Source organism: Lepidochelys kempii, chromosome 4, assembly GCF_965140285.1.
Source record: "Lepidochelys kempii isolate rLepKem1 chromosome 4, rLepKem1.hap1, whole genome shotgun sequence".
NCBI lineage: Eukaryota > Metazoa > Chordata > Testudines > Cheloniidae > Lepidochelys > Lepidochelys kempii.
Genome location: NC_136383.1, coordinates 139795310 through 139807918, shown reverse-complemented (window position 1 = coordinate 139807918; position 12609 = coordinate 139795310). Strand labels below are relative to the sequence as shown.

At 53.9% G+C, this 12609-nt stretch overlaps 1 protein-coding gene across 1 annotated transcript in view; it reads left to right on the top strand.

Moving 5' to 3' along the window:
• ATP6V1B1 (ATPase H+ transporting V1 subunit B1) overlaps positions 1-12609 on the top strand; it is an 82014-nt gene that overhangs the window by 60426 nt on the left and 8979 nt on the right. The window contains exons 5-8 of the mRNA XM_073343055.2: positions 1590-1667; positions 4413-4552; positions 10391-10492; positions 11414-11511. Of these exons, the coding sequence (XP_073199156.2) occupies positions 1590-1667; positions 4413-4552; positions 10391-10492; positions 11414-11511 (418 nt within the window). The remainder of the gene's footprint in view (positions 1-1589; positions 1668-4412; positions 4553-10390; positions 10493-11413; positions 11512-12609) is intronic.

Genomic DNA, 12609 nt, shown 5'->3' with positions numbered 1-12609 from the left:
ACACCGCCGGGGAAACGACATGGTGCAGGGGTACACTCCCCAGAGACAGCTACCCAAGGGGCAAGGAGCTGTGGCTAAGGCAGGAAAAGCTTAGCCTCCCAGAAGGTGCAGATGGTGGTGGGAGCAGCTTGACTGAAGAGATTCAAGGGAGGGGAGGGAGACCTGGATTGGCGGGGGGAGAACCACCTTGCTGGGGGTTACATGTTGGTGCACAGGGAGGAGTCCAGCAAGGGGTCAGGTTGGGTGACCCTCCTCATCCTTCCCCTGGGCTTCCATGACCCTCGTTAAGTTCTAGACCAGTGAACGAGGCACTCTAGCTGAGCCCCATCAGCCCCGAGGTGCCCGCAGTATGCAGGGGTTAAACCCCAGGTGCTCTCCCGAGGTAGCGAGTGAACGTTCGCACTCTGCGCCTCTTTCTCCTGAGCACACTCCCCCGGCGCTCCCAAGCTGAAGCCCCATTAGAGAGCTGTTATCAGCCCCTGCCGCACTGGGGAATCGATAGCTCTGCGTTACTGCTCCCCCCACTTCAGCCCTTTCTCCCCCGTACACCAGCAGTTGCCCTATAGGACTCTCTTCCGGCCCTTTAAGAGGGCCAGGGAAAGCATTGTCCTTGTCACAGCAGATAAAGATCAATACCGAGATGGGGCTGGGAAGAGGGAGCCACTGACCATGAAAGGTCAGTAACCTTGGTATTCACTGCGCCTCGATTTGTCTTAGACACACAGCTGTTTAATTTATCACCGAAGCAAAAGCAGAGGCGGGAGGAGGGGTGAGCTGCTGAAGGAAACGTCAAGTAAGACAAAGCACCTGGGTCATTAGGGCCCTTCGACATAGGAGGAAAGACCCCCATTGATTTCAATGGGTTGTGGGTCAGGCATTGAGCAACCATCTGACCGCTGTCCATAGGATGGGCAGGTGTTGCATGCAAAATGGATTCCATTTTCAGCCATACCTGGGGAGAGCCCAGGCTCTGGGTGAGAGGGAGGATGGCTCAGTGGTTAGGATGCGGGCTAGGGACTCTGAAAACCTCGCTTTGATTCTTTGCTCTGCTATGGTCTTCTGGTGTGACCCTGGGCAAGTCCCACCTGGGGATGGGAGCCACGTTAAGTGTACTAGCTGGGTCTGCAGCTTGAAGTTTCAATGCTTTTCTGAGCCTAGGAAACAAGAGCTGGAACCTGCGCAGTTCTCCAATGAAGGGTGCATAGCCCGAGGGGGTGTCCCCGGCAAGCTTGTGCCAAGGTTACCAAGCAGTCCGGCTCTCTCTGTATTACTGACCTGTCCTCTGCATTATTTACCGCTTCCCGAATCTTTGTGTCGTCTGCAAACTCTGTCAGTGATGGCTTTGTTATCCTCAAAAAGAAAAGGAGTACTTGTGGCATCTTAGAGACTAACCAATTTATTTGAGCATAAGCTTTCGTGAGCTACAGCTCACTTCATTGGAATGCATCTGATGAAGTGAGCTGTAGCTCACGAAAGCTTATGCTCAAATAAATTGGTTAGTCTCTAAGGTGCCACAAGTCCTCCTTTTCTTTTTGTTATCCTCGAGGCCATTGGTGAAAATGTTAAATAACGTTTATTTCCCTTTGCAGGTCGGGTTTTTAACGGTTCTGCAAAACCCATCGACAAAGGCCCAGCTGTTATGGCCGAGGATTTTCTCGATATTAATGGTAAGCCCATTACAAGAAATTAAGATGGCAAGAGGTGTTGAGCGCATGATCTAAGGGGCAGAGACCATGTCTTCCTGTGTGTTGGGATGACAGCCCTTTTGCTGTCAGTCATAGCAGAGAGGCCAAGGAGGATAAGTTCGTCAATGGCTATTAGACAAGATGGGCAGGGATGCAACCCAATGCTCTGGTGTCCCTAAACCTCTGACTGCCAGAAGCTGGGAGTGGACGACAGGGGACGGATCACTCAATAATTGCCCTGTTCTGTTCATTCCTTCTGGGGCACCTGGCATCAGCTGGTGTCAGAAGATAGGATACTGGTCTAGATGGACCTTTGGTCTGGCCCAGTCTGGCTGTTCTTATGTTTGCACTTTGCAAAGGGGGGCAGGCAGATCCCAATTTTACAGGTGGGGAAGCTGAGACAGAGACGGGCAATGACTCGACCAAGATCACAGAGCAAGTCAGTGGCAGATCCAAAGAACCCAGGTCTCCTGGCTAACAAGGGCCAGGCCCTAGTCCCTGGACCACGTGAGCCAGCACTAAAGGTTTCAGATCACGTTAGCAAGAGGCTGCTGGGCTTGAATTTGACCAAGTTACCAAGGTTTTTTTGTTAATAGGTAATAAATTCCAATGTGAACAGTTATTTTTGTGAACAAATAACCATTGTTCTTTGGTGTTTGCAATACAAACATTGCAGCACTGGGCTTGTGTATGAGACTCTGCAGGTGAAATTGACTAGGGACTGACAAGAAGGACCAATGAAATGGACCAAGCTGTTTTAAGTGCCCAAGCCAAGTGAAGGGTAAGAAGGGAACTGAAGTCAGTGGGGAGATCTTCCTGGCCAGTGTGAGTTAGATGAGGCTCCAAAGAATACTGTCGCCTCTTTAGTCCCAGGGATTAGCCAACATCTGGGGTCCTCCTGGGCTGTTTCAGTGATGATGAGAAATTGAAGCTTGGACTCAGGTATATTCTTCGGTGAAGGGTTGTTTGTTTACAAAAAATGAACGCAGAGTCCTGCTTCTTAGAGCACTGTGGGAACAAACAGGAACAGGTCCCCTGCTCAGAAATCCCCAAGTCTGCCCCTCCAGCCAGCTCTGTGCCCAAGAAGCTTTGTCCCTCTGTTTCCTTTCTGCATGACACTCACAGCTCCTCCCTCTGTCTCCAGCACCCACAGCCCGCAATCAATAGTTCATCAAAGAGTCAGCCTAGGGAGGTTGTGGAATCTCAGTCATTGGAGGTTTTAAAGAGCAAGTTAGACAAACACCTGTCAGGGATGGTCTGACTCTAGATAATCCTTCGTCCTGCCCTGAGTGCAGGGGACTGAACTAGAAGACCACTCGAGGTTCCTTCCAGTCCTAGGATTCTATGAATATCCAGCCTCTGCCTTTGCAATCAGCGAAACCTCTTTGAAGCTAACTGGGTTAGCTCTCTGTTGCCATGCGGCCTGTTGCCTTGCATGGTTGCAGCTGTTTTTACTACATATAAAGGGGCTTGATTGTTCCGTCCGTTGAGTCAGAAGGAGAGCCCAGTACCACAGGCTTTAAAAAGGTACGTGATTGTCTTTGGATCTAGGGGGCTTGTCTGCGCTTAAATTCAGCAGCTGCGCTGCTGTAGCCCTTCAGGGAAGCTGCTACCGATGCCAATGGGAGAGGGTCTCCCACTGGCGGGTGCTCCACCTCCCTGAGAGACGGTAGCTAGGTCCACAGGAGAGTTCTCTCGTCGACCTAGCACTGTCTACAACAGGGGGTAGGTTGGTGTAACCACGTCGCTCTAGGGTGTGGATTTTTCACACCTCTAAGTGTAGTTACATCGACCTAATTTCCTGCTGTAGACCAGGGCATAGACTCCCTGACCGTGACCATTGGCACATTTCAACATAACAGTATGTCAGGTTTCTCCGTTACTTTCAGCTGTCGTAATCTAAGGTGGTGTTAGATCCAGAAGCCCTTACGTAGCTTTTATTCAGGCAAAAGCTCCCTCTGTGAAGCTGAGTGAGGTCTACACGGCTTGGCCAATGTATTTGTACTGTGCCGATGTCCCTCTAACAACAACCAGCTCTTTACTGCCCTCAGCTATGTGCTTGCAGCTCCCACTGACTTCACTAGCATAACCCACAGTGAAACAGCCCCCAGTGGGCCCCCAGTCGAAATGACACCACTGTGTGGGTCATCTCTGGGGACTGAACCTGGATCTAAAAGAACAAGCCTCTACTGCTTGATCTAAAGGGCCCAGTCTGTTAGGTCAGAGATGGTAGCAGACTCATAAACTTCTATATGGCCCAGCCACTGGGGAGCTCCGAACCTGTGTTCTGCCAGTTGTGGTTACATTTGCATGGATGTGTCTGAGGGGGAGCAATGTCAACCTCCAGGGGGCACATTTTTACACACGGGTGTCTAAGTGATGCCTGTGTAATAACACGCAGGCTGCCCCACAAGAATCTGGATTCCTGCACACCTGAGATGACTGCTCAGTCACCTGATCACCCCCATGCAACCCCTGCCCTATAGATTTTAAAGGGGCATTGCCCAGGTCAGCAGGCCCAGAACGACACCCACCTTTCTGGGCTCTTCTCTCTCTCTCCCTGTTTAGACTATTTTCCCCCTCTGTGTGAGGTTTTTGTATTTTTCATATCTAACCGTTCATTTCCCTATCCCCACGAAACCATCCAGGTCTTTTAAGTGACCCGACAATAACAAACCAGGTCCATGAGCACCCCTGCAACAACCGCTTCCTGCCTTCTTGTTTCAGGTCAGCCTATCAACCCTCATGGTCGCATATACCCCGAGGAGATGATCCAGACTGGCATCTCGCCCATCGACGTCATGAACAGCATCGCCAGGGGGCAGAAAATCCCCATCTTCTCTGCCGCCGGGCTCCCCCACAACGAGGTAGGCCCTCACCTCTCTGCCCATCCCTCCCCGTCCCCTTCTGCAGCAGGGGCGGCCAGGGCACATGGGGCGAGGGTGGATGCATCGCTGCTTTATGCTAACATCAGAGGGGCTGGAAGTTGAGCTCTCGTGGCATTGCAAGCACTGGGTCCCCGGTAACCATGGACGTTTCCTGCAGGGAGGGGTGCCTGGCCCGGGAGATTGGTAATGGTGGCCGGAGTTTGATTCCCCTGTTCCTAGCTGGCCCAGTTTGCTGTTCCCAACAGCTGTCCCTCATTGACTGGCTGTGCGGTGTCCGGGTGAGGTGCACCTCAAGGCCTCCTTTGCCAGCAGGCCGGCCCAAGAACCCCCCAGCACCACGGAATCCCCCACCCCTCTGGCAGCCTCAGCAGGGATGCCAAAAACTGGGTGAGCCCTGAAGAGCGAACCAGACCTTAGAGAAGGTCCCCCTGAGTCGGAGCCGGGACACCCGGGCAGAGCCGTGCGGGTGAGAAGCCTGTCCTGGCTCTGCCCAGTGCGGTGCCTGTTCTGTGTGGCACCTTGTCAGGGCGACAGCCTGGGAGTGCAACACTTTCTACCAGCCAGCCATTCTGGTTCTGCAGGCAGGGCGCTGGCCTGGCACTCAGGAGACCTCGGTTCTAGGCCCAGCTCCGACCTGCTGGGTGACGTCCAGCAAGTGGCTTCCCCTTCCACCCTTGTCTCTCCTGTCAGTCTAGATTGTCAACTCTTGGGTAAAAGGAACTGCCTTTCATTAGACCTATCCTCCAGGAATTTGTCTAATTCTTTTTTGAGCCCAGTTATAGCCTTGGCCTTCACAACATCCCCTGGCAAGGAGTTCCGCGGGGTGACTGTGCATTGTGTGAAGATGTACGTCCTTACATTGCTTTTAAACCTGTTGACTGTTAATTTAATTGGGTGACCCCTGGTTCATACAAATATATACCTCTAGGAACAAATAATTTAGGCTGTACTTACATGATGGGGGACTCTATCCTGGGAAGCAGGGACTCTGAACAAGATTTGGGGATCATGGTGGATAATCAGCTGAACAGGAGCTCCCAGTGTGATGCTGAGGCCAAAGGGGCTAATGTGATCCTGGGATGCAGAAACAGGGGAATCTCGAGTAAAAGAGGTTATTTGACCTCTGTATTTGGCACTAGTGTAACCACTGCTGGAATGCTGGGTCCAGATCTGGTGCCCACAGTTCAAGAAGGATGTTGATGAATTGGAGAGGGTTCAAAGAAGAGTCACGAGAATGAAGAAAGGATTAGAAAACCTGCCTTCTCGTGATGGGCCCAAGGAGCTCAATCTATTTAATGGAACAAAGAGAAGGTTAAAGGTGACTTGATCACAGTGTATAAGTACCTACATGGGGAACAAATATTTGATAATTGTCTCTTCAGTCTCGCCAACAAAGGTCTGATATGATCCAGTGGCTGGAAGCTGAAGCTAGGCAAATTCAGACAGGAAATAAGGTGTGCATTTTTAGCAGTGAGAGTCATTAACCATTGGAACAATTTACCAGGTGTCGTGGTGAACTATCCGTCACTGACAAATTTTAAATCAAGATAGAAGATTTGTCTAAAAGCTCGGCTCTAGGGATTACTGGGGGGCAGGTCTCTGGCCTGGGCTAAACAGGAGGTCAGACTAGATGATCACGATCATCCCTTCTGGCCTTGGGATCTATGCGAGTCTGCATGGAAGATGGAAGATGTGGTTATTTTTGTTTGTATCTCTCTGCACCTCCGGCGCCGGTGCCCGGACTCATCGGCCAATCTCTCAAATCCAGCCCCGGGTTTGGAAGGGCAGGGTGGCGGCTGGGCTGACTCCTCAGCCCTGCGTGCTGAACCAGGCAAGACCATGAAAGCCGGTGAGCGGCGAAGCCGGGCTGCACTAGAAACGCCAAGTGAAGTTTGCGCCGCAATGCCAAGCTGCATCAGCCCTGATCATAACCCCTCGGCCGTGAACTTCGATGAACTCGAAATATCCGGTCGATCTATAAATGCAACAGGTGCAGCCGCTTTGGCAACGAAACGGAGATCCGCGGCCCAAGAGGCAATCAATCCGCTTCCTCCTCTGACAACAGCAGCGCATGCCACACCAGAGAGCAAGACAGTGAGGCAATCGGACGGAAAACCCGGCCTGACAGATCGGGAGTGACAGACGAAAGTTAATATAATAAAGTCAGGGTCCAGTGCAATGGATGCTGCGGCAGCACAAGCCAGAGGTGGGGAGGGATCCAGGAGCACAGCCGGCTGATAAAGGAGGGCAGGGAAATAGCCTCCTCCTCGGCCCCTCTTTTTGGGGGACCAAGGGGCGCGGGTAGGCCTGGGTGCCTGTGTTAGAGCCAGGCCTCCAACTGGTCCTGCCGTGATTTTGAAGTGGATTTAAAGGCTGTTAGGGGAGCGCATGCCCATGGTAGGTACTTACAGGAAGGATCAGGTTAGAGCATGGACTCTCATCACAGGGCGAGTTATAGGTCCTTCCCCACCCACCGTCACTGCCCCTCTTCCCCCATCCTAGAATATAGACTATCAGGGTTGGAAGGGACCTCAGGAGGTCATCTAGTCCAACCCCCTGCTCAAAGCAGGACCAATCCCCAACTAAATAATCCCAGTCAGGGCTTTGTCAAGCCTGACCTTAAAAACTTCTAAGGAAGGAGATTCCACCACCTCCCTAGGTAACCCATTCCAGGGTTTCACCACCCTCCGTGTGAAAAAGTTTTTCCTACTATCCAACCTAAACCTCCCCCACTGCAACTTGAGACCATTACTCTTCATTCTGTCATCTGCTACCACTGGGAACAGTCTAGATCCATCCTCTTTGGAACCCCCTTTCAGGTAGTTGAAAGCAGCTATCAAATCCCCCCTCATTCTTCTCTTCTGCAGACTAAACAATCCCAGTTCCTGCAGCCTCTCCTCATAAGTCATGTGTTCCAGTCCCCTAATTATTTTCGTTGCCCTCCACTGGATGCTTTTCAATTTTTCCACATCCTCCTTGTAGTGTGGGGCCCCAAACTGGACACAGTACTCCAGATGTGGCCTCACCAATGTCGAATAGAGGGGAACGATCACGTCCCTCGATCTGTTGGCAATGCCCCTACTTATACATCCTAAAATGCCCTTAGCCTTCTTGGCAACAAGGGCACGCTGCTGATTCATATCCAGCTGCTCGTCCACTGTAACCCCCTAGATCCTTTTCTGCAGAACTGCTGCCGAGCCATTTGGTCCCTAGTCTGTTGCGGTGCATGGGATTCTTCCGTCCTTAGTGCAGGACTCTGCACTTGTCCTTGTTGAACCTCATCAGATTTCTTTTGGCCCAATCCTCTAATTTGTCTAGGGCCCTCTGTATCCTATCCCTGCCCTCCAGCGTATCTACCTCTCCTCCCAGTTTAGTGTCCTCTGCAAACGTGCTGAGGGTGCAATCCACGCCATCCTCCAGATCATTAATGAAGATATTGCACAAAACCGGCCCCAGGATCGACCCTCGGGGCACTCCGCTTGATACCGGCTGCCAACTAGACATGGAGCCATTGATCGCTACCCGTTGAGCCCAACGATCTAGCCAGCTTTCTATCCACCTTATAGTCCATTCATCCAGCCCATACTTCTTTAACTTGCTGACAAGAATACTGTGGAAGACCGTGTCAAAAGCTTTGCTAAAGTCAAGGAATAACACGTCCACTGCTTTCCCCTCATTCTCCATCACTGCCCCCTGCCTTCCCCTCACACACCAACCAGTTCCCAGCAAGGTCCCACCCTGTTAACAGAATGATTATTATTAACCCAGGGTAGGGCATCGGCGAAGCTGCCGGCTAACTCATGGGTAAGCAGCACCCTGAGCCCTGGCCTGAACGAGGTCAGGTCAGCCGGGCCGGCTTGGTGGGGAGCGCAGTTCCACCTGGTAGGGCGTGTTGGGAAGACAGCACAGCCAGGTCTGAGCAGGGCTCTCATCTCCTGCAGCACCAGCTCCCAAAGCTTTTCAGCTGCGTTTCTAGCTGGAGTTCCTGCCTTTTTGGTAACACCTGTTTAAATACAGGGAGCAAGGCTTTAGAGATGGGACAGGCCACGTTAATATACTCTTCTAGGGGCCTCCATTCTCCAGGGCTTCATCCAGCATCGGTTTCAATAGCCCACCCATCTATCCCTCTTCTGCGGCTTACTAGATCTCACTAGGGAATATGGAGGATGGGAGTGGGGGGAGGGCAGGGGGCAGTGATGGTGGATGCAGGGGGTGGAGAGGAAGACAGGGGGCAGTGATGGTGGATGGGGGGGTGAAGGGGAAGGCAGGGGGCAGTGACTCGTCCCCTTTGTGGATCAGGCACAGAGAAGGACACATGACACCCACAGGCCTGTGGATAATTATTATTTTTATTATTGCTGTTATTTATTATTTGTACTGCCTGCAAACCCTCGTCACGGGCCAGGCCCTCGCTGCACCAGGTGCTGGAGAAACACAGTCCCTGCCCCAAAGAGCTCACAGTGTAAGACAAGAGACAGCAGACAGATACAGAGAGATGGTGGCATACAATCATAGAATCGTAGGACTGGAAAGGCCCTCGAGAGGTCATCTAGTCCCATCCCCTGCACTCAAGGCAGGACTAAGTATTATCTAGACCCTCCCTGACAGGTGTTTGTCTGACCTGCTCTTAAAAATCCCCAATGATGGAGATTCCACAACCTCCCTGGGCAATTTAACCCAGTGCTTCACCACCCTGACAGTCAGAAAGTTTTTCCTAATGGCCAACCTAAACCGCCCTGGCTGCAATTTAAGCCCATTGCCTCTTGTCCTGTCCTCAGAGGCACCAGCAGCGGAGCCATCGTCCTGTTTTTTGTAGGCATCGCTGCAAAGGAGAGTTTCAGGGCCGGGGGAGAGAAGGAGGATGATGAGATGTTCGGGGCTGTTTACGGGGAATTCCTCCCCAGCACGTGGGGCAGCAGGGGAGGAAGCACCAAGGGGCTTGTCTGAAAAGATAGCAAGTGAGTGCTGGTGATGGGCATCAAGGGCCGTTTGGAGACGAGCGTCGACATCTCAGTAGTGAGCGAGAGGTGATAGGGAGGGTGGGGATTGGCCATGTGGGGCCTTGACGGTGAAAACAAGTAGCTGGTGTTTGAGCTAGAGAAGGGGGAGGCAGTGGAGGGAGGCAAAGGGAGGGGTGACATGGTCACAGTGCCAGGCTAGGCAAACCCCCTTTGCCTCTGCGTGGAGCTGAGCAGGGCCGGCTGCCGTTGCCAGGCCAGCGAGAAGGCTGTTGCAGCAATCAAAAGGCGCCCGGTGATGGGAGTTCTGGCTGAGCGGAGGGACAGGAATGGCCGCATCATAGAGACGGGGCACAGGAAGAACCAGCCAGGGTTAGACGTAGCTGGAAGGGGGGACCCAGAGAGATGGCCGAGCCAAAGAGGGGGCCCAGGTTCTGCACCTGAGTGACAGGCAGGATGCACGGTGATGGAGAACGGCAGTGGTTGGGAGGAGATTAGGATTCAGCCTCCATTTTCCTCTGCTTAGCAACATCCCGTGACTCGGTCCTCTTCTGTTACATCCCTCAAATACTCCCAGAGGCAGTTCCCATGTTCCCCCTGGCTCTGCATTTGCTGTGGTTTGACCAAGCTCCAGTCTCCGTCAGCTAAATTCTTCACCGGCGTCACGCGTTGGCTTCAGTGAAGTTACCCCAGCGTGCAGTTCGCAAGCACCTCCCTCCTCCCCCCGGATCTGAGACGGGGCTCAGGCTGCAGAACTGGACCCAGAGCCCAAGTGAGCTGGCGGCTCGGGCGTCGGGCTCTGAGGCCGGGCTGAGGTGCCCGTCTCTGGGTCTGAGCCCTGCGTCTCTCCCCTCCGCAGATCGCCGCTCAGATCTGTAGACAGGCCGGCCTGGTGAAAAAGTCCAAGGATGTGATGGACTATCATGAAGAGAACTTCGCCATCGTCTTCGCAGCCATGGGGGTGAGTCCGGCCAGGAGCTGGGGAGGCTGCTGGCGGGGGCAGCGCAGGCCTCCCAGCTCCGTGCAGGGCCTTGCCTCAGGCAGCAGGTCCCGGGGCGGAGGGCTGGAGATTGCCGAGACACCAGCTGAGCCCCTTGCAGCCCCGTGCAGCAAGGTTCTGAGCACAGCCTGGACTAGGGCTTTGGCTCAAACCCAGAGCAAGGTGTCCAGACCTTGCCTCGGGACCTGGGGGTCAGAGTCATGGTGCTGGGGCTGGGTTCGGGGACAAATCTGGGGAGCTCAGGCTTGGGGCTGAGTCTGGGTTTCAGAACGGCCCCGGGGCTGAGCGTTGGGATGAACCAGGGCCCTCGGGCAGGGGCATCCCTGCAGACCAGAGTTTGGGGCTGAGCCCAAGCCAGCGGGTTCAGGGACAGCCCAGGCCCTGGGGGATTAGCACGAGCGTGGGAGGATCCGACGTTCTGCTTTGGTCCCAGGGAACTGCTCCTTGGAGGCAGCTGGAAGGGCGAGGCAGAGCGAGTGGTTGGTGGGGAAACTTGCTAAGCCCTGGAACCGCCTCCCAGCCCCCTCGGGCTGGGCCGGGGTACAGGGAGAATCCCCCTGTAAAGAGCCAGGTGGTCGAGATCAGCAGCACTGTGCTCCCCCCTGGTGGACAGCTGTGTCCTTGCAACCTGCTCTGCTCCCGGGCCCTTTAAGAACTTAAAAGAACTTTAAAGAAGTTAAAAGAGCCAAGTTACACTGAAGAGGCTGGGGTGGGAACCGGAGACTGGGACTCAGGACACCTGGGTTCTAGTCCCTGCGCTGCCACTGACTCTCTGTGGGACTGTGGGCGAGTCAGTGCCCTCCCCTGGCCTCAGTTTCCCCATCTGTACAATGGGGACTGTTGTGTTGCTCAGCCCCACCCCATGCTGGATGCGATTGGCAGGTGAACATGGAAACCGCCCGGTTCTTCAAGTCGGACTTCGAGGAGAACGGCTCCATGGAGAACGTGTGCCTCTTCCTGAACCTCGCCAATGACCCCACGTGAGTGCAGCCCCTGCCTGTCATCAAGGGAACTGCGCCAGATCAGGGCCCATTAACCATAACACGCCCGGCCCCTTGCCTTTTGTTCTGCACGTGTGCAGCGCCTAGCACACCAGGGTGCAGTCCATGGCTAGGCTCCTGGGCACTATCGTAATACACCTAATAGCAATAAAACTGTACAGCACCTAGCGCAACGGGGTTCTGTCTATGGCTGGGACTCCTGGGCACTACCGTAATACACCGAATAGCAATTAAACCATACAGCGCCAAGCACAACAGGGTTCTGGTCTATGGCAGGGGCGCCTGGGCCCTATGGTAATACAAACAATTAATAAACCTGCGACCTGGGAGGCTACAGACATTCTTGTCTTGGCTCTGATCTCCCTCACGGTGGTGTAAAGCTGGAGTAACTCTGTGGAAGTCGATGGAATTGCTCCGGTGTAAGTGAGAGGAGGGTCAGATCCACTGGGCCTAGTTATCTCTGGAGTAATTCTACAGAGGTCAATAGGCCCAATCCCCCATTGCATTACGGGCCCAAATGCCACTCTGGGGAGGAGCTCGTCTCTTTGGGCGGTGCTCACACTCCTTTTCTATTGGGTGCATGCCACGTGGATGCTACACATTGGGCAGCCCTCCTCCTGCATCAGGAGGAAACCACTGACAACTAGAAGGTGCCTCCCCTCCTGCCGCGGGCACAGTCCTGCTCAGGGGCCAATCTAGCATTGACTCCAGTGGGAGCAGGAGCAGAGCCTTGGGCCCAATCCTGCAAGGCGCGGAGCAACCTCAGCTCCCCTTGACTTCAGCTCGAGTGGATGCTGCCCAGCCCCTTGCAGATTTCAAGCCCTTTCACAATGCCCCCCGGCCCTTTGCTGGGTAGGGCGGTCAGGACACTCTGCAATCCGGCTTGGTGGCCAGTGGAGGAGAGGGAAAGCGTCCAAGGGATGGCTCACCCCAGAGCAGGTTCCCCTGCCATGTCTGTGCACAGGCCAGGGGATGGCCCAGTTCCTACTGAGAGTGTAACGTAAGGGCTGGTGTGTGCAGACGGCTGCACCCTGCTAGATAGACTCAGAACTGCTCCCCCACACATCCTAGGCCAGC